The 25,386-nt window shown below is 44.4% G+C and overlaps 1 protein-coding gene across 2 annotated transcripts in view; it reads left to right on the top strand.

Annotated features, from left to right (window-relative positions):
* The window catches only part of HADH (hydroxyacyl-CoA dehydrogenase), a gene marked incomplete at its 5' end in the record, with an annotated part of 49,035 nt that overhangs the window by 12,599 nt on the left and 11,050 nt on the right, over positions 1-25,386 (top strand). For both annotated transcript variants that reach the window (XM_079718152.1, XM_079718151.1), the window contains 4 exons: positions 11,667-11,795; positions 12,872-13,029; positions 19,564-19,690; positions 23,740-23,829. In XM_079718152.1, coding sequence (XP_079574278.1) covers positions 11,667-11,795; positions 12,872-13,029; positions 19,564-19,690; positions 23,740-23,829 — 504 coding nt within the window. The remainder of the gene's footprint in view (positions 1-11,666; positions 11,796-12,871; positions 13,030-19,563; positions 19,691-23,739; positions 23,830-25,386) is intronic.

Below are 25,386 nucleotides of genomic sequence, written 5' to 3'. Positions count from 1 at the left end.
TGTGGGTGCAAGCCCCTTGCTCTTCAGGGAGAAGCTCCAGGTTCCAAGGTCCCTCCCTGCATGGGGTTTATGAAGAGATTATATCCCAGCCTCTCCTACCCACCTTGTGGTTTTCTTCTCTTTTGCCTGACGTATAGTTGTCACTCAGCCCCTCTTTAGGTTTTTTTAAAGAGGAAATTTTTCCATGTGTAGCTGTAGACTCAGTGTGTCTATGAGAGGACGTGAGTTCAGGATCCTCCTACTGTACTGTCTTGAACTGGAACTCCAATATAGTTACTTTCACATTATGAGGGGAGGCCCTAAGCAACCCTATGAAGAGAGCCTTGGACCTTCAGGAGACCTAATCTCATCTTGGCTTTTCCCACCAGATGTATTTGTTCAGTCAACATTTCCTGAGGGCCCACCCCAGCCAGGCAGGGTCTATTCAGCCGACAAAGAATGACGTTTAGTCAGAATCCAGGAGTAGGGGAGACAGCATGTAAACGGATGATCATCACACAATGTGGTGGGTGGCGTGGTAAGGGTATGCAGGTACCCCTGTACTGGAACACAGATGCCGTGCCTGGGACGAAGAGGATCTTGGGGTGGGGATGCTTAGTATCTGGAAGTGATACTCAGGCTTAGTTAATGAGGGGAAGTTGGGGAGAAGGCATGGGCAGTACGAAGTCCTGGAGGTGAGAGGCAGTAGTAGCAGATGTGGGCAACTACGAGCCTTGTGGTGGTATTAAAGTCTCAGGCGATGGAGAACAGCCTGTCTGGAGAGGAGGTGCGTCCCTTTCCCGGAGAGCCTTGCATGCCACGTGTAAGAACTTTTATTCTGTGGTCATGGGAGCCACTGAAAAGTTTAATGGAGTTATTAATGTAGACAGAAGTGCCTTTTACAGAATTATGTTTTGGATAGAACACTTTAGTTCCTGTATGTAATCTTAGGTGAATAATTTTTTTGCTTTAGTTAGTGTTTCTTTTCTCAGTAAAATGAAGGTGTTGTTTTGGATTAAAGGTTTTGTGTGTGTGTGGTAAAAAATACATAAAGTAATATATCATTTTGACCATTTAAAAATGTACAGTTCAGGGCTTCCCTGGTGGCGCAGTGGTTGAGAGTCCGCCTGCCGATGCAGGGGACACGGGTTCGTGCCCTGGTCCAGGAAGATCCCACATGCTGCAGAGCGTATAGGCCCATGAGCCATGGCTGCTAGGCCTGCGCGTCCGGAGCCTGTGCTCCTCAACGGGAGAGGCCACATCAGGGAGAGGCCCGCATACCGCAAAAAAAAAAAAAAAAAAAAAAGTACAGTTCAGTGGCATTTAAGTGCATGCCTGTTAAGTAATAACTCCCCATCTCCCCTTCCCCCAGCCCCCGGTAGCCATTGCTTTACTTTGGGTCTCTGAATTTGCCTGTGTTCTAGATACTACCTATAGGAGGAATCCTACAGTATTTGTCCTTTTGTGACTGCCTTATTTCACCTAAAAATCTTTTTTTTGCGGTACGCGGGCCTCTCACTGTTGTGGCCTCTCCCGTTGTGGAGCACAGGCTCTGGACGTGCAGGCTCAGTGGCCATGGCTCACGGGCCCAGCCGCTCTGCGGCATGTGGGATCTTCCCGGACCGGGGCACGAACCCGTGTCCTCTGCATCGGCAGGCGGACTGTCAACCACTGCGCCACCAGGGAAGCCCTCACCTAAAAATCTTAAAGGTTCATTTGTGTTGTAGCATGTGTCAGAATTTCTTTCCTTTTTAAGGAATAATATTGGATTGGAATGATTTTTAATGGCATCATATTCCATTGCATGTCCACACTACCTTTTGCTTTTCCATTCATCCATTGGTGGACACTTGGGCTGCTTCCACCTTTTGGTTATTGTGAATAATGCTGCTGTGAACATGGTCTACAACTGTGTTACTGTTGTAACTGTGTTACAGTCTTGCTTCAGTTCTTTTGGGTATATACCCAGAAGTGGAATTGCTGGATAATATGGTAATCATTTTTAATTTTTTGAGGAACTGCCATACCATATTCTACAGTGGCTGCACTGTTTTACCCGTCAGCAGTGTGCAAGGGTTCCAATTTCTCCATATCCTTACTAACACTTATTTTATGGTTTTGTTTTTGTTTTTTTAATAATAGCCATCCTAACAGATGTGAATAGATCAGAGGTTTTTACACTGTGCTCTGATAGACTTTAGGGTTAGGAGTTCAGTGAATCTCCTTGGTGGTTCCCAAACCCCTCTTCCCTGACCCATGCTTTATGTATTGTTCTTCTGTATACATTCTTATGAGGAAGGATTTCATGGCTAAAAAGTGTGAAAGCCACCACACTGATCTTCCTGCTCTAAAAATAGATGATCTTGATCATCTGTAGCTAATAAAGCTGAACAGTAAATACTTTTGCCAATCTCTGACCTTGCAGTAGTTGAGAAATTAAGGTGCCTCACTTTCTCCCTACTATGATAGAGAAGAAACATACGTTGAAGAGAAACCTGAAGAGGAACCTATGCCACATGTCTGTGGTCATCCTTGACCTGGCTCACACACGTGTCCCTCACAGGATGGACGGACACATCCTGTCCGTCAAAGGGGCTGTGTGTGTCTTTGCCCACAGCCCCTTTGAAAAAAGGTACAGGACACGTTGACATGCTGGAGGAAATTAAGCATAAATCTAGTTTTGAAATTACAGAGGTGGTCATATTACACAGTGGTTGCCCTCCAGTTCCCCTTTTGCCTGGCATCTCCACCAGTGGCAGAAAACAGTTGGACTGCTCACAAAATAACAGGCATTTTTGTGACATTTTTTTCACTTGGTAATTGACTAAAGGCTCCAGTTATTAACTCTTTTTTTTTCTTCCTATCCTTTTCAAACTAAGAGTGTGATTTTTCATAATTCTAAAATAACTTGGTTTGTAAAATTTGTTATAAAGAGTTTCTAGTAGCAAAACCAGTCATGATTTCTTGAGAGCTTATTCCTAAGATAATTTACAAATTGACGCTTTTAAAAAATAGAGCTATTATTCATGCCTTCTTTTCATGAATATTGTGTCCCTTTGTGCTAGGCATTGGGGCAGTTGAAGGTAACATGTGGTTGCTGCTCTTGAATTGCTCACTGTCCAGAGGAAGAAGTACAAGTATGAACAATTAATTGTCATAAAGGCACAGATCACCTGCTTATCATATCTGGGATGTCACCTGATACAGATGAAAGTTTTAGTGGTTTAAATACCTTAAGATATGGCTTTTAGACACTTAAGATATGACATTACATATAAGATATATCTTAGGGTGAGGGAAAAGGAACATTAAGAAAGTACATGTTAGGCTTCCCTGGTGGCGCGGTGGTTGAGAGTCCGCCTGCCGATGCAGGGGACACGGGTTCGTGCCCCGGTCTGGGAAGATCCCACATGCCGCAGAGCGGCTGGGCCCGTGAGCCATGGCTACTGAGCCTGCGCGTCCGGAGCCTGTGCTCCGCAACGGGAGAGGCCACAACAGTGAGAGGCCCGCATACCACAAAAAAAAAAAAAAAAAAAAAAAGTACATGTTAAAAAAAGACATATGTATACATTGCACCACATATATGTATATGAAATTTATATTTACTGGAAATTTTGGTTGGATTGTAGTTAGGAGTGTGCCAGAACTACCCTGTGTTGGGATCTGTGGCAACAGCTACTTCAGACTCTGAAGAAGTGGATGATACGGCAGCTCTTTTGAAAAGGTCTCTAGGTATTATTTTGAGTCATCATCAAGAGTTGGTGTTGGTCAGCTTTTTCATGTCTGATTTATCTTTTACATCTGGAATTTCTCCTACATACTTATTGGTTTATGACCTTTATTCTGAAATTTGTGAGATTTTTACAACATGAAATCGTTTATGACCATTTGTTTTTGATTTCTCTGTTGTATTCACATCCTGGGGTTCTGGCTACCGTTACATAACTGAGTGGCCATTGGTAGCTGGTGGCTCTCACCAGCTCCGCACTCTATTTTCTTTCTGTATTTGGAGTCCTGCAGGAAAGACCTGCTGTATCTGTAAATCAGTAGAGGCACAAAGGAGTGACCACCTCTGCTAGAGGTTGGGAGAGCTTTCATTAAAGGAGAGAGGGCCTCTCTTGGATCATGAAGGACGAGTTGGAGCCCCCCAGGCAACAGTGAGGGAGAGGTGCTTTCTGGTGGAGGGAACCTAAGGGCAGGGTCGTGGAGCCATGAAGCAGCGTGAGGGAGAAGTGTGTGGCTGGAGGAGAGCATGGGCTCAGGTCACTGTGCTCTAGGCACCTGGTATTGAGCAGTTATTTATTGGACAACCACCGTGTGCAAGTGATGAGTGCTAAGGGACACAGGGACCAGATCAATGTCTGCTATCAAGGGATTCAGATCTAAGAGCAGAGATCGTTAGACAAAGATCCACATGACACAGCTGAGTTTGGTGTGAAGCAGCATAACAACAGCAGTAAAAGTCTAGGTCTAAGGTTTCAAAACAGAGGAAAGAAGACATTCATTTGGAAAAAGGCTTCATGGAGAGGGTAGCTTTTGAAATGGGCCTTGAATAGTGGATATAATTTCTTTGGACGTAATTAAGGGTTGAGGTTAAGAAAAAAGTGTTGTCCAGCAAATTGTGACCCTCAGGATAGTGGTAGTATTAATGAAGGTCAAGGAGAATTGGTTTTTAGGGTCAAGGTGTTGACTGTAGCTTAGGACAGAATATGCTGGTTTCATACATAGCTGGAAGTATGCGAATGATTAAGATGCCAGAAAGAAAGGATATAAAGACAGAGAAAAAGAATACTGACAGCAGAACCTTGAAGGATACCTTTGTTTAAAGGCTGAGAAGATGGAGAGAATTAATATGGCTAAAAGGAACAGATAAGAAATTGGAGAGTTTCAAAAAGGATGGTTTAGTTGGCAGTGTGTAGGGCTGTGGAAAAGTAGAATATGGAGCCAAAGAGCAGGCATTGGCTTTAGCACTTAGAAGACCATTGATAAGTTATTTCTACATTCATACCACAGTAGTGGTGGAAGAAGCCTCATCGCTAAGGTTTAGGAATTGCATGGCTCAGGGGGAAAGTGAGAGTGCAAAGTGTAGTGACGAGAGTGACATCTAACAAGCATTGTGCACCTTCTTTGTGCTTGGCATTGGTCTATACACTTTAAACGCTTTAACTTCTTTAATTTTCACAACAATCTTATGAAATGGGCACTGTTGTTTTCCTTATCACAGATCAGGAAATCATAAAGAGGCTGTATAACTTGTCCAAAGTTATGCAGTAAGTGGCTAAGCCAGGGTTTAAACCTAGGAAGTCCAGTTCTAGAACTTGCGCTCCACATACCACCGTGCCCCCCCAGTAATTGAAAGACTTCTGTGGTGAAGCGAAGGCCAGCTTCAGGTGGCTAAGGAAGCTTGTGGGTATCCCCCCTGCTTTTTAAACATTCTTTTTATTTTTTTTAATTAATTAATTAATTAATTGGTTTGTGTTGGGTCTTCATTGCTGCACACGGACTTTCTCTAGTTGCATTGAGCGGGGGCTACTCTTCGTTGCGGTGCTCAGGTTTCTCATTGCAGTGGTTTCTCTTGTTGCGGAGCTCGGGCTTTATGCACGCGGGCTTCAGTAGTTGTGGCTCGCGGGCTTTAGAGCACAGGCTCAGTAGTTGTGGCACACGGGCTTAGTTGCTCTGCAGCATGTGGGATCTTCCCGGACTAGGGATCGAACCCGTGTCCCCTGCATTGGCAGGCGGATTCCTGACTACTGCGCCACCAGGGAAGTCCCTAAACATTCTTTTTAAATGGAGAGAGATCCTAGCCTGTTTGTAAAAATGGAAGGACACAGAAGAGAAAACCTGAAAATGAAAACCAAAAAGGGAACAAGTCGTGAGATCAGAAGATGTAATTTTAAAAGCAAAATAAAGTAATTTACCTTTGGAGTCTGTACCTGGATCCAGCATTAGGCCTTGGACCCTTGCAGAAGGAGGAAGGGGCCTGCCTAGAGTAAAATTGTTAAGCTGTTGTGATATGCTAGGCACAGTCCCTAGTGTATATTAACTCTTTTAATCCTCTCAACAGCTCTGCTGCCCATTTTTATGGGTGAGGAGACAGCCTCTGGGGGTTAAGGAATTTTTCTGTCTCACAGTTGGCAGACGGGCTCCGGAGTCTGGCCCTTGCCCAGCTCAGAGCTGCCTCAGACTGTTCCCCTCAGACCCAGCCATGCCTTTCGGGGTCAGGAACAGCCAGCACGTGAGCTCTGGATACAGGCGGCCCTAGCGTCAAAGCCCCATCACATCCAGACTTTGCTTACTGTTACAGTGCCTCCCCCAAAGGCTGTTGTGCAGACCAAACGGGGTAATTTATGAGCAGTGAAAGTTCTCTGAGAGCAGGGGATTTGTTTTGTTCCTCACCTTGTCTCAGGGCCTGGAGCAGCCGCGACACGGTGTTGAGCCACGAGGAGGCAATAGTAGTAAAGGGAACGCACGTAGAGCCCTGCTCAGCATGGGACTCTAAATGGTGCTTGCCCTCCACCCCAGGGGAGCGTGGGTGTTGGCGCAGGGGAGCAAAAGTGCTCACCTCTGAGAGGCCGAAGTTCTTGTCTGTGACCTCTGGTCGTTTGGTGGAAAGCATTTCCTAATAATCTGCATTTTTTCATCCAAACTATTTGACAGCTTCCCCACTGTCCAGATTGTTTGTATACCCCAGTACAGTTACTTGGCTTCCAAGAAAAACAGCACTTCTTGTTCTATTTTTTCTGGTTTTTGCCTTCAGACCCGCGTGTAGCTCAAGCCATGAATGAAGATCTGACTGCTGGCCATGCTTAAGGTTGCATCAGCTTATTGAGCCAGTCTGGGATGAGAGTCATGCAGCTTTCAGGTTGGACATGGATTGCAGGGGGGCAAGGGACAGGCTGCCTGCATCCTAACTCTATCCCGGTGGTAGCCTGTTTAGACACACAGCAGTAGGAGAGGAATGTCAACCCCACTTGGAGTAGATGAATAGAATCAAAGAACATTAGACTCATCCTGTGGAAATGTTATCAGGCATCTAATACATACCAGGCAGTGGGCTAGATGTAGTTTGATCATTTACTTATTCAACAAATATACATTGAGTGCCCACCATGGACCAGGCACTGGGGTTTGCAAAGATGAATAGGACAGTAAGTTGCCCTCAAGATACTGCCAACCTTGTGTCTCTTGGGTATGTCTGCAAGAATGATTGCAAGGTACTTGAGCATTAGGTTGGGTTACTCTCTGCAAGTGGGTAGGATGAAAATAACTGCTTTCTTTGAAATCAGTTGAAGCTGTGCTGTAACGGTAGTTTACTGCTATGCAACCAAGAGCTTCACCATGAGGTGGAAAATATTTCAAGGATATAAATTTCTCTTTTTCACTCGTATTTTCTCTACTCAGTCCTAACCGAATCCACTTTGGGTTTTTTTTGTTTTTTGTTTTTTTGGCTGTGCCACACAGCTTGCAGAATCTTAGTTTCCTGACCAGGGATTGAACCCAGGCTACGGCAGTGAAAGTGTCAAGTCCTAACCACTGGACCGCCAGGGAACTCCCCACTAACCATATCCACTTTGGGTTTAAACCAGAATGTCCTTCTCTAACTATATTTGTGGAATGACTCTACCATAATATTTCCTTTGTATTTTCTTGAAGCTTTATGAGTTAACCAAGGTAAGAAAAGCTGAAGTAGAAATTATTTAAAGGGATAACCATTTAGAGTATACAATTGTTGCTTTCTTACTACACCAGAAATACCAGTTTAGGCATTTTGGAGAGCCCAAAACTGTAGAAAATTCTCCAGTCAGTTGAGGTAGGGGAAAAAATTGAGCTAAGTTTCTACAAGAGCAGCCTCTTTCAGACCACTGAGGCCCTGTGGGGCTGAAGGAAATTTTGCAGAGTGAGGATGTCATCAGTGACACTGGGAAGATCTGTCTGTCTTCTTTCTCTCTGAGGCTCGGCCCCTCCTTGCACATCCTGTATCTTCTGGTTGAGACGAGAAAGTAAACAGAGGTTTTACACCCTCAGTAACTTTGACATGGGTCATTTGACACGTGCACTTTGCTCTTCTGGAGCATTGCCTAGAGAGCCTTGATTTAATAGCTGGTTTTGGCTCGTGTCTACATACTGTATCATCTCTAGTGTGCTCATTTAGACGCCAGGATGAGCAAGGCAGTGACTGAATTGCCCAGTGTCTCCTTATGGCCGGGGCGGGGGACTGGGAGGGGGAGTGTGGGTGGGCAGCTGGCGGTGTTTATCAGAGGACTTTGGATAGGAGTGGAAAGTCAGCATTTAGGCTGAAAATGCTTTTTGGCCAGGGTTTTTCCCAGTTGAATTTTAGTGTTTTTGTAAGTCTCTCTTGGTTCACTTGAATTTTTGAGGGTTGCTTCCTCTCTAGGTTTGGTTCTGCTTGCAATTTAAAAAAAGTAATCATAAGGATAGCGTTATGGCTTATCTTCCACATAACCAAAAATGCCCTGTGACTGTCACAAACACGATTATAATAACTCTGAAAGAGGCTTTCTAGAGAGATGGCATGATACCACCTCCTTCACTTATTCTGCTCCACCTCTTTAAGGTTAATACCTTGTTCCTTGGGAAGATGGCTCATTCCAGGTGTACTCTTCTTACCCAGCTTTCTGAGATCTGTTGCCTGACAGAATTCTTCACCATGTGGTTTTTATTTTCTTTGACATCCTACATATGGAACTTTGTATTGTTGAGTGGTTTTTTTTCCTTCATGTTTTCTCAGTGGGATTATAAAGTTTTGAAGCAGAAAGACACTGCCTTTGCTGTCTTCTTTTTTTTTTTTTTTTTTTTTTGGTCACCAATTGCAGCTTCCGGGATGTTAGTTCCCCGACCAGGGATCAAACCAGTGTCCCCTGCAGTGGAAGCGTGGAGTCCTAACCACTGAACCACTAGGGAAGCCCCTTGCTGTCTTTCTTTGTCTCTGTTCCCTTCAGCTTTGGCACTGTCTTCTTCCAAATGTACTTGAATTTTCCTCCCCAACCCCTTGAGGAGCAGAAAAGCCCGAGTGATGCTGGAGGTGAAGTGCGGGAGAGTGGATTGGGACCTGGGCAAAAGGGGGAACCTGAGGAATCCTGTCTGGCCTATTGAAAGGATGACCTAGGTCAGAGGTTAAGAGGAACAAGGTGAAAACCACTTGTGTTATTCCAGAGGGACTGTCAGACAGAGGAACCAGGACAAAAAGGGAAGGTCCCCAAGCCAGCACCTCTGCTTGCCCCACCTTGCAGACGAGGTGCCCGACCAGTGGCCATCACAACTCCCTTCAGCTGTTGCTCCCCAGTGCTGCCTGCCTCAAAGCAGTTCAGTTTCATCACCAGCTGCATCTGGAATTTGAGATTTATTTTCTTAGTTTTCTGTGTCAGGGTTCCTCACCAAATTCCCCCCACTTCTCCAGGTTTGGTGATTTACTTACAGGACCAGCATAGAGTCATCACCGTGGCTATAACTTATTACAGGAAAAGGATATAGAACAGAATCAGCAAAAGGAAAAGGCGTGTGGGGCAAAGTCTAGAGGAAATCAGGTGCCAGCTTCTCAAGTCCTCTCCCAGTGAAGTCACACAGGACACACTTAATTCCTCTAGCAGCAAGTTGTGACAGCACATGTGAAATGTTGTCTACTAGGGATGCTCATTAGAGACCCAGAGCCCAGGATTTTTATTGGGGCTGGTCACATAGGCACCCTCTGCCTGGCAAGCACCAGAATTTCAGACTCTCAGAAGGAAAGCAGTTGTGAGTGTAAACCATATTGCACAGTTTAGATACTACGAGCAGGAACCCTCTCCAAATGTACGTTTCCAGACACCAGCCAAGAGCCTTTCTAAAGATAACAGTCTCACAGTGTGGTCTTTCCTGCACAGTTTCTAAATTTGCTCTTGCTTTTTTAGTTTGAATTTATTGAATTGGAGGATCAGATTTGTGTCCAGTGATTTGAGGTGTTGGCAAGATGGGCCTTGGTCTGTTGTTACTTAGGGAGAAACCTGGTCTGGACCGATGGGTGTTTAGCTTTCGGGGTGTTATTTTACTTTGACCTGCGGCTGCCTGCAGCCTGTGTTTGTGCCGACAGAGCAAGTTTGCTTCTTTCCTCTGTTTTTTTATCAAGATAACTCATTCCGTTACCCCCATTGCCCTGCTGTGGTTGTCAGACCTTCCGGTCCTGGCAGTGTTTCCTTTTCTCGGTTCCAGTCTCTGGGGCGTTGGCGGTGCTTATGCGGCCTACAGGCCCCACAGGCTCAGACTCGCAGTCCTAAGTGCAGCGTTCTCAGGGAGACGCTGTTTTTAATTAACGTCCATCTAAAACCTGTCCTATCGTTTTTAGAAGTGTTCCTTGGAAATCTTTCTTTGGGATATGAACCTTTTTTTCTTTGTGTTTTGCTCCTCTGTTTCTGCTTCTTTTGCTCTTTGGTTTTCAACTTTGAGTTTTTAGTTGCCTGGTTTCCAGAATCACATCATGACGGTGGTTTAGAACTACTCTTTACTGTCATCTCTGGGCAGGTTTGTTTCTGCTAACCTGCCCCTCTTTCACGTACCACTGGTCCACAGACGTTCCAAAGCCAGTGGTTCTGTGGGGTCTCTCCAGACCCTGAGAGGCATCTCAGTTGTGCTGTTATCTTGCATCACTGATGTTTGTTTGAGGCCATGTGTGTCCTATTACTTATGGCTTGAACTGAGTATAACACCTACCTGTAATATGAAATAAAAAATGTATCTACCTTTTCCACAGTTTTTGCCAGAGCTATTGGCAAACTGTGATGAAGTAGGTAGAGCTTGACTTGTCATTGATTGTGGCTAAACTAGGCTGGCTCCATGCGAACTTGGGGCAGCTTCACTAAACGTACCCTCAGGATTTAACCAAGATGGGCAAGGGGACGGGAGGGGAATTTTCCTTTTAAATTGGTTGATGACAAGACCTAGTTTCCTAGGAGTCTTGTCACTAATTAGCCCTTGGGGACATGAGTCTTTTTGCCACCATTGTTAAAATCTTACCCATTGTTGACTTAAGGACTGCAGTGGAGATGAGCCACGGGTCAATCTGCACAAGCTGGGCCAGCTCTAAGGAAGCAAGGTGGTTGGGGAGGGAGTAGGTGCTCTGTGAATGGGCTGTTGAACACTTGGGATAGGACTGATGCAACTGAGGAGCTGAGTTTTTAATTTTACTTAATTTCAGTTAATTTAAATAGTCCTGTGTGGCTAGTGGCTTCTGTGTTGGACAGCGCAGCCCGGGGTAGTGGTTACAGTGTGGCCTTCAGAACCTTGATTCAGATCCCAGCTCTGCGGCCTACCTATTGTGTGACTGTGGGCATATTTTTTTAACCGTGTAAGGTTGTTTGGAGAATTGTCATCGTGTTAAGGGTTTAGAGCAGTGCCTGGGAAGAAGTAAGAAGTGTGTGTTTAATTACTGTTGGCTTATGTTTATTCGATATTTTGAGTAGAATGGTGTTAGAGTTCATGTAGAATATGAAACTTTACTGTTTCTTTTTTTTTGTTTTGAGCCACACCACACGGCTTGCAGGATCTTAGTTCCCCAACCAGGGATTGAACTTGCACCCCAGTGGTGAAAGCGCCAAGTCCTAACCACTGGACCGCCAGGGAATTCCCATCTACTGTTTTTTTGTTTTTTTTTTTAACTTTTATGTTTTCTTGCTTTTTTTTTTTTTTTGCTCCAGGTTGCTGCAGCAACTGGCCACACAGTAGTGTTGGTGGACCAAACAGAGGACATCCTGGCAAAATCTAGAAAGGGAATTGAGGAAAGCCTTCGGAAAGTGGCCAAGAAGAAGTTTGCAGAAAACCCCAAGGTAATTTCTTGTCATCAACGTCCTCAAGACCAGTCCTCTGACCACTTCACATTTGTGAGGGGGTTCTGGCCTTTGCTTGCTTTTTCAATTTGTTGGAATTGAAACTTTAGGCCAGTATAATAACATAATCACTAAATATTCCATGAGAAGTATTGGGGTTAAATAAAATTAATTTTACCTGTTTCCTTTTGCTTGTTAAAATGCAACCAGTAGAAATTTTAAATCACCTATCATCTTGCATTATATTTCTGTTGAACAGCTCTGATAGTTGTTTATTTCTTGATGACTTTGGATGCCTTTAGCTGATTGTGACCATTTTGAATCATCATGGGCAAATTACATTTTGAAGTAAAATGGCAGCTGATAGGGGCACTGTCTGTTTCTGCCCTAACTGAGGTCTCTTTGTGGAAACCTGGAGGCACAAATGAGGAAAAGACAGGACTGTGAGCTCTTTCAGAGCAGAGACTGTGTCTGGCGTGCTTTTGAACCACCCGTTGCCGGCACGTGATGGGCGATCATTATTTGACGAGCGACTGCTGAGTTCAGCTTTCTTACTCCTTGCTCCTGCCCTTACTCAGCTCTTCCCTGCCTCCTACTAGAGGGATACAGTCAGCACCACCTCTCAGACTCATGGATGGGGCTGAGCTCAGCCTTTACGCTTTTCTGGAAGACAAATTACAGGCTTCCAAGAAGCCCGTCATGGAACAGTACATGGCTGGCTGGCTTTTCTCTCGGAACAAATAGAACAGGTCAACACAGGTGCTGTGAACAAACAGTTTAGTAACTGGAGCAGAGCTGACTAAGAGCTTGAAAGATCATGACTGACACATGACAGTGTGCTGACCCGCAGTTGGGATTGTTCACAGGCTGATTCTTGCCCTGGTGTCCAGAAGTATATTGAGATGCTGTCTGCCCTAAGAAGAAACGTAGGGAGTTTTATTTCTCAGAATTTCAGGACACATTCAAGTTGTGTCTGGGGTATCCTCGCCCTCCTCTCTCCTCTCGCCTTAGCAGCAAGTCACACACCATTTTCCAGTGAGCCCAGTGACTGTTCTCTTCTTACTCCACTGCATTAGGCTGGCGATGAGTTCATGGAGAAGACCCTGAGCAGCATATTGACCAGCATGGACGCAGCATCCGTGGTCCACAGCACAGACCTGGTGGTGGAGGCCATCGTAGAGAATCTGAAGGTGAAGAGTGAGCTCTTCAAGAGGCTGGACAAGTTTGCTGCCGAGTACGTGATCTCTGGGAGATGTTGTAGGGTCTGGGGGCTTCCTCCTGGGCGCTTGGGCTTTTCTCCTGGGAAGGAGTCTTCTGGCACTAAGACTTTTTATTACCCTACAGCTGTTTCCAGAAGAGCTGACACTGTTTCCTTTGTTCTCCATCCTCCACCCCCAATTTGCTTCCCGAGGCTTGGGCTGCCCTGATCTGATCCTTGTCCCCAAATTAGGGTGGAATTTCCCATGTGAAATGGAGGGTCCATCCAGGGACAGGCCTTCATCTCTTGCAGCATCTTTGTCATGGGCCCTCCTCCAGGCCAGAGGATGGAGGCACTCGGACATGTCCTTAAATGTCTGCTGAGCAACCTCAGAGCAATTTGGTGTGTCCCCTCTTTTGGGTGGAACCAACAGAATGATGTAATTGAAGGGGATGCTTCTCTGTCTACACAGTTTTCTAGGACCCTTCTGCTTTGAGCTTTCTGTGGGTTAAATCACAACACTCTTGGGAGCCTTTAAGGAGCACTGAGTTCTTACCCAGCTTGCTGGCAAAGGGTGGGAGAGGAGAGCCAGCCTCATGCAGGTCAGGCACAGGGCCGCTGGGCTCAGGACTGTCTGTGCAGTGTCAGCAAGCTGTGCACATGTGCAGCTCTAGTTCTGCATGTGGCTCTTGGTGATAGTGACACCTGATGTATTCATTCATGCTCTTCTTGTGGTTTGCCTGGGCACGCTTCACCCTTCTTGGTTGGGACTCAAAGTCAAATAAGATTATATGACAACAGTAATTCTTAGGCAGCTACCATTGAGCACTGGCTAAAGAGAAACACTTGCATACCAGCCTGCTGGGTTGTCAGCCCTTAGAGCTCTATGGTCTGGTGGCCAGAGAGGCCCTGCCCTGACAAAGAGAAGAGGCCTTTCTGTCACCTGTGTGTCACTCTGCTGACCAGCATGCTCATGTGCTTTACACGGGCATTTAGGGGCTGCAGCACCATCTACAGAAGCAGAAGGCTGTCTTGGTAGGGGTGTTGACTCGCAGGTCAGCGGGGAGCCCTCTGAGTCAGTAAAACACCCACCCCCAGAAAAGGGAGTATTGTCAAGCAGTTTGGTCTTTATTGGAATGTTGGTCATTCCCTCGTGACAGTGACGGGTCTGACTGCCCTCTTTTGTCAGCGTCGAGTAAGGGAAGGACTGTTAGGGGAAAGTCAGGTGGCCTGGGGCCTCGTGCCAGGCCCGCCCCCACTTCCCTCTCTGACCTTGGACAGTCATGAACCCCCTCTGGCCCTCAGTTTTATCATCTGTAATTTGAGTTCAGGAGTTAGGGGTAAATAATTTCCAAGACCTTCCCAGTTCTAACTCTAAGACTAGTTGCCGTGTCCGTGAAATAGGGGTAGTGGTACCTATTGCACAGGGTTGTTTGGGAAACTCGTGTAACTCAGCTCACATTTCCGGAGAGCTGCCGTATGTCAGGCACTATACTAGCCTCTTTCACCTAAGTTTATGTCATAAAACAGATGTGACACGTGACAGGACCCGTAGTAGGCACACCATAGATGTGACTTTGCTTCTGACCCCAGCCATCCTTCTCCACACTCTCATTTTCATTTTAAATCACCGCCTTTATTGAATGTTTGCTGAATTGTTGTTGTTGTGTTTTTTTTATTGATAAAACAGCTTGATTGAGATACTTTACTGCTTAGTTTTGCAGTTAGATATTTAAAATGGGAGACGAAAATATATTCTAGTGATAAAGTTCCACTTGGAAGCCCTGATAAAACAGTTGCATCCTGGAAGAGAGCACAAATTCCCTAGCTGCAGTATAAGACGTGCAGATGAAAAGCTTCCCTAAGGCCCATGGCCCACCCCAGCTGAGTCCTGGCTCCCCCCTTTTGACAAAGCATGGGCTCTCCTCCACCACATTCCACCACCCCCTCTAGGCTTCTTCACACCTGGCGGTGTTTCCAGTGACCATCATGCTTGTGCTGTTGATTTTCTGTTAGTGCATTTAAGAGGAAAGGTTTTTGGTACGTGAATATCAGAAAGGGAAAAACAAAAGATGGTCCTAGAGAGTCAAGTGTTTCAAGGAAAATGTGAGAGTGCGCTTTTTTGTGGAAGATAATATGTACATACATCGTGTTTGTGTTGAATGAAGGCAGTGTGAGACACTGTTAGTAGCAGAGCCAGCCTGGCCGATTGGGAGAGGTGGCGGTGGAGGTCTGTGGGCAGGAGACATCTTTCTCCTTCTGGTAATGTGTCTGCTGGGAGTGTCCTGGGTTGGAGACACTCGGCACTGGGCCCTGATGTACAGTCTTCCTTCTGTATCTGTCGGGGTTGGTTCCAGGACCCCCTGTGAATACCAAAATCTGAGGATGCTCGAGTCCCTTACATAAAGTGGTGTAGTATTTGCATGTAATCTACGCAATCCCTCATATACTTTAAATCATCTCTAGATTACTTATAATATCTGATACAATGTAAATGCTATGTAGACTTCCCTGGCAGTCCAGTGGTTAAGACTTTGCCTTCCAGTACAGGGGGTGCAGGTTCGATCCCTGGTCGGGGAGCTAAGATCCCACATGCCTCGCGGACCAAAAAAAACATGAACAGCAGAAGCAATATTGTAATAAATTCAGTAAAGACTTTTTAAAAAATGGTCCACATCAATGTAAATGCTATGTAAATCACATAGCAAGTCCAAGTTTTGCTTTTTGGAATTTTTTTTTTTGGAATATTTTTGATCCGGGTTGGTGGAACCTGTGGATCCTGAGGGACGAATGTAACTTCATTGTTTGACGAAACGTGCTCTCCAGTCAGTGTGCCTTTGTTTCCCCTTTTTGCAGATGAGTTGCCCTTCATATGTCCTATAAAAAGATGCCACACTCATCAAAGATGAGTGTGTAACCCTCACCTTTGAGATAGCCCTTTCTTTTCTTAAGGGGGGTGTGGAACCCCTGCTAGCACAGCCTTGGGTTGTGGAGACCCTGCTGCTGTGCTTCAGGGCATGTCAGCCACTCCTTGTTACTGCAGAGGGTCTCTTTGCCTTCTGTGATGGGGGATGGTTTATATTATGTGACAGGATAATTTATATTATTTTCCCCAGACCAAAAAGCAAGAAACTTTGAAAACTAGAATTTTAAACCTTAAAAAAAGTCTTTTTTTTTTTTTAAAGGACAAGCCCCTCTAGCTGGCCTTTAAGTTGGCCAACTTAGAAGTTGTTTGAGAAAGGTCAGTGTTCTTGTGCCGTAAAAGTGAAATGCTGTTTATGTCAGAGAGTGTTCTGCCTATGCTTTCCTCTAAGAGTTTTATAGTGTCTGGCCTTACATTTAGGTCTTTAATCCATTTTGAGTTTATTTTTGTGTATGGTGTTAGGGTGTATTCTAATTTCATTGAGTTTTTTTGGCAGTCATTTTTGTGTGCTTTTATTTATTTTTTTTAATGGAATAGATTGAGAATCTGCTTTTTTTGTGGTTTTTTTAATATACAGCAGGTTCTTATTATCTATTTTTTAATAGCATCTTGCTTTATATTGATTTCTTTATAATTTTCTTTTTTTTAATTTTATTTATTTTTTTACAGCAGGTTCTTATTAGTCATCCATTTTATACACATCAGTGTATACATGTCAATCCCAATCTCCCAATTCATCACACCACCACCACCACCACCCCGCCACTTTCCCCCCTTGGTGTCCTTACGTTTGTTCTCTACATCTGTGTCTCTATTTCTGCCTTGCAAACCGGTTCATCTGTACCATTTTTCTAGATTCCACATATACGTGTTAATATACGATATTTGTTTTTCTCTTTCTGACTCACTTCACTCTGTATGACAGTCTCTAGGTCCATCCACGTCTCTACAGATGACCCAGTTTCATTCCTTTTTACGGCTGAGTAATATTCCATTGTATGTACCACATCATCTTTATCCATTTGTCTGTCGATGGGCATTTAGGTTGCTTCCATGACTTGGCTATTGTAAATAGTGCTGCAGTGAACATTGGGGTGCATGTGTCTTTTTGAATTATGGTTTTCTCTGGGTATATATATGCCCAGTAGTGGGATTGCTGGGGTGTGGTCTAATTTCATTCTTTTACATGTAGCTGTCCAGTTTTCCCAGCACCACTTACTAAAGAGACTGTCTTTTCTCCATTGTATATTCTTGCATCCTTTGTCATAGATTACGTGACCACAGATACATGAGTTTACCTTTGGACTTTCTGTCCTGTTCCGTTGGTCTGTAAATCACAGCAAGATCTTTTTCAATCCACCTACTAGAGTAATGAAAATAAAAATGAAAATAAACAAATGGGACCCGATTAAACTTAAAAAGCTTTTACACAGCAAAGGAAACCGTAAACAAAATGAAAAGACAACCCTCAGAATGGGAAAAGATATTTGCAAATGAAGCAACCGACAAGGGATTAATCTCCAAAATATACAAACAGCTCATGCAGCTCAATATCAAAAAAAAGCCAACCCAGTCAAAAAATGGGTGGAAGATCTAAGTAGACATTTCTCCAAAGAAGACATAGATGGTTAAAAAGCACATGAAAAGGTGCTCAGCATCACTAATTATTAGAGAATTGCAAATCAAAACTACAATGAGGTATCACCTCACACAGGTCAGAAGGACCATCATCAAAAAAATCCACAAACAATAAATGCTCGAGAGGGTGTGGGGAAAAGGGAACCCTCCTACATTGTTGGTGGGAATGTACACTGGTACAGCCACTATGGAGAACAGTATGGAGGTTCCTTAAAAAACTAAAAATAGAACTACCATATGATCCAGCAATCCCACTCCTGGCCATATATCCAGAGAAAACCTTAATTCAAAAAGATACATGCACCCCAGTGTTCTTTGCAGCACTATTTACAATAGCCAGCACATGGAAGCAACCTGAATGCCCATCAACAGAGGAATGGATAAAGAAGATGTGGTACACATATACAATGGAATATTACTGCCATAAAAAAGGATGAAATAATGCCATTTGCAACAACATGGATGGACCTAGAAATTGTCATACTGAGTGAAGTCAGACGGAGAAAGACAAATATGATACCACTTATATGTGGAATCTAAAAAAAGGCTACAAATGAACTTATCTACAAAACAGAAATAGAGTTACAGATGTAGAAAATACACTTATGGTTATGGGGTGGGGGAGTAAGGGGTGGGGAGGGATAAATTGGAAGATTGGGACTGACACATACACACTGCTATATATAAAATAGATAACTAATAAGGACCTACTGTGTAGCACTGGGAACTCTACTCAGTACTCTGTAATGGCCTATATGGGAAAAGAATCTAAAAGAGTGGGTATACATATATGTATGACTGATTTACTTTGCTGTGCACCTGAAACTAGCACAACATTGTAAACTAACTATACCCCAACAAAAATTAAAAAAAAAAAAGTGAAGTGCTTTCCTGGGCTGAGCACACGAAGGGTCTTCCTTCAGCCTCTGGTAGCCACCACCTAGCACACCAGCTGCTTTCACCTCACTCTTCTCTCCTCTTCCCAAATTACTAGTTTCTTCTCCCTTCTCCTTCCCACTTGCCCCTAATTTCAGGCAGATTGTAGTATTGCCTTTTGAGCAAGCAGGAACCCCCCAATCTGGTCGTAAGGAACCACTCCCCTTCCTGCGCTGTGACCAGGCCCTGTGGTTGTAGTTAGCATTAGGCCATTTTGTGTACATTTATCCACGAGGTGGTGCTGTAGGAAAGCTGGTAAGTCTTGCCCGTCTCTTTAAATATTTGCCTGTCATGCCTTTGGCACCCCACTTCACTGAGGTCTTAAAAATTAAATTGGGTTTGTCAGTATGGATTTTTTAAATTAATAATTTAATATTTTATATACTCAAAAGAAGATGGTACTGCTTTTTTAAGGAGATTTTATAATAATAAAAATGCCTTGAACTACATTTATCATGTGTATACGTGTATCCTTCCTTCCCCAAGTCTACTAGTGTAACCTTAAAACTTCTTCTGGACCATGTTGGTTTTTTTCTGTTTTCATTTTAATTCCCAGTCAATGGAAAAGTAAAGCTTTTCACTTGAGGGGAAAAGATTGTAGTTCATATTTATGTCAGATGTTTCTTGTTAAGGATTCAGGTGTTTCTTCACAGTTTTTTTGCTTATTTTGAGTGTGATGCATCCTGTTTTTCCTTAGTCTTTTTGTTCACTTGGAGTTTCATCTTGTGACTGACGTTGTTGCCTCCTTTTGTTTCTCACGTGCTGTGTGAATTAAATAATGCAAGTAGCCAGGAGAAATTTTGCTCCCTAAAATTAAGGAAGGATTGGTAAAGACTAAGTAGGCTTTTGAAACAGGTAACTTTTGAATTTAAAATGTCAAAATTTAAATGAAACAGGTCACTTGATTTCAGCCTCTTGTGTGAAGCTGTGTCTTTTCCCTGACTTCCTCTAGGGTCAGGAAAGGACAGGACCTGGGCAGTAAGCAGTCACCTTGTGTGTTGCACCTGAGAGGAGTCCTGACTGTTTCCAAAGATGGGACTCATTCCAATACTCCACTGTCTTTCTCTCCACAGACACACAATCTTTGCCAGCAACACTTCCTCTTTGCAGATCACAAGCATAGCCAATGCCACCACCAGACAGGACCGATTTGCCGGGCTCCATTTCTTCAACCCAGTGCCCCTGATGAAACTTGTGGAGGTCAGTGGGTGTCTACTTGTGCGTGCGTGCTTTTGCTCTGCCAGCCCTCAGCCCTGCTTCTGTGAGTCGCACCCTCCCTGCCACTGGGGATTGCACTGGATAGATTTTAGTGGCAGGGTGGAGGGTTGTCCTTGTGCTTGGATTTCTCTGGCCAGACTCTCCTTTCAGAGCCAAAGGAAGAAACGGCACCTAATATCTAGGAAGGCCCCTGTGCTTTGTTTCTTTGCAGCCCTGTGTTCTGACCAGTGATGTCCAGGAGGGCTGTTAACTTTGTGGAATGTCACTTACTTGTTTGTGCCATAGCTGATGGGAGGTGTAGAGAGAGGCATCAGCCTGGGAAGGCAGCACTAAAGACCACTAGCTTGATGAGACCACGGAGGGGAGAGCCACCCATGTTCATATTGTCTTGTCCAGGTCAGTTTGTCTAGGCTGGATGTGGAATTCTGTTAGAAGCCTGGTTTCCCACAGGAGCCGCTGTAATATGCCCTGACCACTGTTCCCGGGGTGAATTCAGCTCCAGGTAACAGGGCCTTGATATTGTCACCAGGGGAGGCACAGCTCCCGTGTGTTGTGATCAGAGCTATTAAAGCAGCTAGTGGGAAGCAGCCGCATTGCACAGGGAGATCAGCTCGGTGCTCTGTGACCTCCTAGAGGGGTGGAATAGGGAGGGTGGGAGGGAGGGGCTATGGGGATATATGTATATGTATAGCTGATTCACTTTGTTATAAAGCAGAAACTAGCATACCATTGTAAAGCAATTACACTCCAATAAAAGTATTGAAAAAAAATTAAAAAACAGCTTCCAGTAGCCTTGAACCTCCCGACCTCAAACCTGGGAGGTGGAGGAAAGTGGCCAGGGAGGGCTGCCAGCGATCCTGTTTGGGCTGCTTCTCCTTGCTTGCTTGGAGTCTTAGGTACCAGGGAGGTGGAGTCACTGTAGATAATTTGCACCTGAAATGTGGCAACTTGCCATTAGTAGGGGGCTCATTACAGGGTCTGAGGAGCAGCTGCTATTAAAGTAGCATTTTTGCTGAGGCTGCGGAGTTACTGCCATGCGCGAAACGTGGGGCTGTGGATCCAGGCAGGCCTCCGGAGACCGGCCGGGGCTCCCTGGGCACGCGGCTGAGTCTTTTTCTCCACTGCTGCCTTCTCCTCCAGGCCCCTTCGCCTCCCGTGTCCCCTCCCCCCACAATATAAGCATTAGCATGTAGTTTAAGGGTGACTACGTTTTGTTACAGTTCTCTTTCTTCTTTCAAGGACAACTCTGACCCATCTTTTGATAGGAATTATCTGTTCCACTAACATTGCTTCTTAGCTTCTTCCAGTTTACTGCCAACCCCTAAGGCTGTTTTTGAAGAAGTTAAGGAATGAAAGGGAGGGGCACAGGGAATAGAAGAAACAGCATTTCTCCTTATGCAGAAAAGAGCAAGGAAGTGGAATGGAATTTTCAGCATTTCAGTACTTAGGGACTAATTACTTTTTTGGTTACCATATCATGCACATAATGTGTTTCAAAGATACAGATAAATTTTGTAGATTTACTTCAAACTCTAATACTGTTTTCAACTGCATTTACCTGATAATGTCCATCTGTGTCTTTGGAAATATGCCACCTTGATTGTTAACAGTTAATGCTTGGCAAGTGTTAACATTTTCTAGAAAGTGTTTTCCAAAAGTGCTCTTCTTTATGCAACTTTTATTCTTTAACTTGAGCATTCATGTATGTGTTGCTGGTGGTAAGCACCACAATGGACCATAAGTTGAGTGGCTCTTCTTTATTTGGGGCTGGGCTCAATTTATGTGTGTTTATGTGTATTTTTTTTTTTTTTTTTTTGCGGTACGCGGGCCTCTCACTGTTGTGGCCTCTCCCGTTGCGGAGCACAGGCTCCGGACGCGCAGGCTCAGCGGCCATGGCTCACGGGCCTAGCCGCTCCGCGGCATGTGGGATCTTCCCAGACCGGGGCACGAACCCATGTCCCCTGCATCGGCAGGCGGATTCTCAACCACTGCGCCACCAGGGAAGCCCTGTTTATGTGTATTTTTTCAGACCCTGTGTTGGAACAGAATATATGTAGCATATTGCTATTTGTTGAATGAATGAGTAAATATGCATCCCTCCTGTTAAAAAAAAAACCTATAGTATTGACTCCTCTAAGCCAACAAATTATTTTTTAAAACTCCATAATTAGCAGCCCATGTCCCAGCTCAGTCTATATGGTTCTGATGGAGGTGGTTTTATACCTCCTCTTGAATAATTCTCTTATTGCTGTTTGATTTGTGATGGCTGCAGAGCAGTTTCTGGCCCATCTCATCCCATTCCTCAACCCCATCTTCGTGGTGCTTTTTTCTGTTTCCACTCATTTACTTCCCTTAGTGCCATAACGTAGCCCCACACCCCAAGCTGTGATCACGTTAAAACATGAATGATAATGATTCTCTTCATTTATATAGAGCTTTTCATCCTGCACAGACACTAGCTCATTACACCATATAGCCCTCTTAGAAGAGGGAGGATGTGTCAGATATCATCATCCCAATTTCATATAAGAAAGGTGAGGCACAGAGGGTTGATTTGACTTGCCTAGGCTCATATAAAGGGTCTGATGTAGAAGCCACGCCTGTTTGCTTTGACTCTGGTTGAAGGCCCTTAACTGGCATTTAAATTGTATATTTAATTTATATATTTTTTTAAGTTTAAATTCATCTGGGTCTCTCTCCATTTGCTGAAATCTAATTGCTGACAACGCCCGAGAGTTGACTGCCAGGTGTGGCCCTTGGTGCTGACTTCTGTAGAGCCCAGCAGCCACTGTGAGCAGGGTAGCAGTCAAACTCTGGCAGCGCACCTCATAGAGAAGGTCAGGAGGACGGCCAGGAGCCTTCCTGAGGCGCCTGGCAGGTGGCAGGCCCCAGCCATTGGCTGGTGTTTGCTGGTTATGAAAGCCTTCCTCTGGGATGTGCCTGTTCTGAGGCAAAGGGAGCTGTTGGGCTTGGGGCATCTGTGTGGGAGAGGGTGCAGTAATGGGGGGATTACTCCTCTCAGAGTCCACGGGACCTGGGTGGCCTGAGTGCACCTCTCTTTTCCTGAGGCTCCTTCTCATCTGTATGCTACGAGAAGGTGTGACTTCATGCAGAGTACTTTAAGGGCAGTTGTTACACTCTAGTAGACTTCCAGTTACCTCCCTGAAATAATTAACAGTAGCAAGTAAAACCCTAATAAAAGCCAGCATTTACTGAGCACTTCAGCCCTTGTAGGAGCTGCCCTTAATGCTTTACTTCCTAATCTAATTCCATTCTCACCTTAATTCCTTGAGGCAGGTAGAGTGATTTCAATGTCATTTCAATTTCAAGAAACATTCCCAGGGTTACAGAGCCAGTAAGTGGTGTGATTGGTATTTGAACCCAGGTCTGTCTCATTGACAAAGCCTGTAGAACTCTCCTGCGTGTGCATGCACACACACACACACCTATATATATATTTTAATTAATTAATTTTGTTTATTTATTTATTATTTTTGGCTGCGTTGGGTCTTCATTGCTGCGCGCAGGCTTTCTCTAGTTCGGAGAGCAGGGGCTACTCTTTGTTGTGGTGCGCAGGCTTCTCATTGCGGTGGCTTCTCTTGTTGCGGAGCACGGGCTCTAGGCCTGTGGGCTTCAGCAGTTGCAGCACGCGGGCTCAGTCGTTGTGGCTCACGGGCTCTAGAGTGCAGGCTCAGTAGTTGTGGTGCACGGGCTTAATTGCTCTGCGGCATGTGGGATCTTCCCAGACCAGGGCTCGAACCCGTGTCCCCTATATTGGCAGGCGATTCTTAACCACTGCACCACCAGGGAAGTCCCCACATTTATGTTTTAAGCCTTGATTTTGTGTGTTCTGCAGTAGTCCGCTATCTTAAAGTGGACGTTTTGTTTCTGGCTTGAAATCCTTCTAATCTGAAACTAAAATTATTTTTGCCACCTGTGTGGCAATATTTGATCAGTGTTTCCTTGAACTGTTCTATTGAGATTGTTTGCTGACTTTCTGGTTATAACTCTTCTCTGCTTTACATTTCCAGGTCATTAAAACACCAATGACCAGCCAGAAGACCTTTGAATCTCTGGTAGACTTCAGCAAAACGCTGGGAAAGCATCCTGTTGCTTGCAAGGTAAGAGTATGGATAGCTTGGTAAGGGGGGGTGATTTTTCTCAGAACCTGACTTATTCCAGGTAGTATTCTTCCATAGTAGGATGATGTGGGACATGGGCCACTTTTGCTGCAGGCCTGTCCGCAGGCTGTAAAGAGCAAGTTGTATCTAGCAGGGAAACCGGACTCCTAAGCTGTGCTCAAGGCCATCAGGTGGATAGTCTGCGATCCAAATGGAGCCACGGCTTCAGCTAAATTGAAAACTCGGATTTCTCTCTGGGTCTTGACTTTTGTCTCTTGATGAGTGGTTGTGTTTCCATCAGTGGTTTTTGTTACCCCATCAGCTTCTGGGCCCTGAGGAACCAGAACCCTGTGTGTCAGGCACAGCCTGGTGGCACATGAATCCCGAACAGAAATCTAGGGCTTCCCTTTTGGAAAGAACACTGCAGGTGATTAGGGAAATGGTGTGAGAGAGGTAGAGCCCACCTCAACCAAGGTAGCAAAAAACGAAGCTGTTTCTCAGTGGAATGTTGCTTATGATTTTGTTTGTGTTGTTTTGTTTTTCAGTAAGAAGTGTGGTGGGTGGAAAGCTTGCCTCAGGCCTTTTTCCCCTTTCTTGAGATACCTGGTATTATATGTAAAATTATCCCCAGGTGCTGTCACCTACTTTGGTTTGATTACCTTCAGTCTCTCCATTTGCTGTAGTTCCTCTTTAGTTCCCCCCAGATTTAGGGACTGCACTTCTTCATGACTTGGCTGTTTTTCTGAAAGGACAATTGTGTCACAGAATTTCCATTACAAATTTTTATAAATATGTTATCTACTTTTTTGACCATAATCTTTTTTATTAAAAAAATTTTTTTAAACAATTTTAAAAGGTTACTTTCCATTTACAGTTACTACAAAATATTGGCTATATTCCCCGTATTGTACAGTACATCCTTGAGCCTACCTGATACCCAGTAGTTTGTTTCTCCCATTCTCCCACCCCTGTATTTCCCTGTCCCTACCCCATGGTAACTACTAGTTTGTTCTCTATTACTGTGAGTCTGCTTCTTTTTTGTTCTATTTACTAGTTTGTTGTGTTTTTTAGATTCCACATATAAGTGATATCATACAGTATTTGTCTTTCTCTGTCTGACTTCACGTAGCATAATGCCCTCCAAGTCCATCCATGTTGCTGCAAATGGCAAAATTTCATTCTTTTTTATGGCTGAGCAGTATTGCATTGTATATATATCATGTCTGCTTAAGCCATTTGTCGTTGATGGGCACTTGGGTTGTTTCCATGTCATGGTTATTGTAAATAGTGCTGCTCTGAATATTGGGGTGCATGTATCTTTTCGAATTAGTGTTTTTGTTTTTTCGGATATATATCCAGGAGTGGAATTGCTGGTTGACCGTAATCTTTTAAATACCATTGTGGTTCTTCTCATACCATAGTTTTGCTTTCTAAAATAGTCTCAAGTTTGAACTCAAACTTCAAATATTGTATTAACCCATGAAAACTCAAATTGTTCATGAATCATCTGAATCAGTCATCTGTCGTTGTGGACCCCAATAGTCTTCCACATGCCAG

This window comes from Hyperoodon ampullatus (genome assembly GCF_949752795.1).
Source record: "Hyperoodon ampullatus genome assembly, chromosome: 1".
NCBI lineage: Eukaryota > Metazoa > Chordata > Mammalia > Artiodactyla > Ziphiidae > Hyperoodon > Hyperoodon ampullatus.
This window is presented reverse-complemented; position numbering and strand designations above follow the sequence as displayed.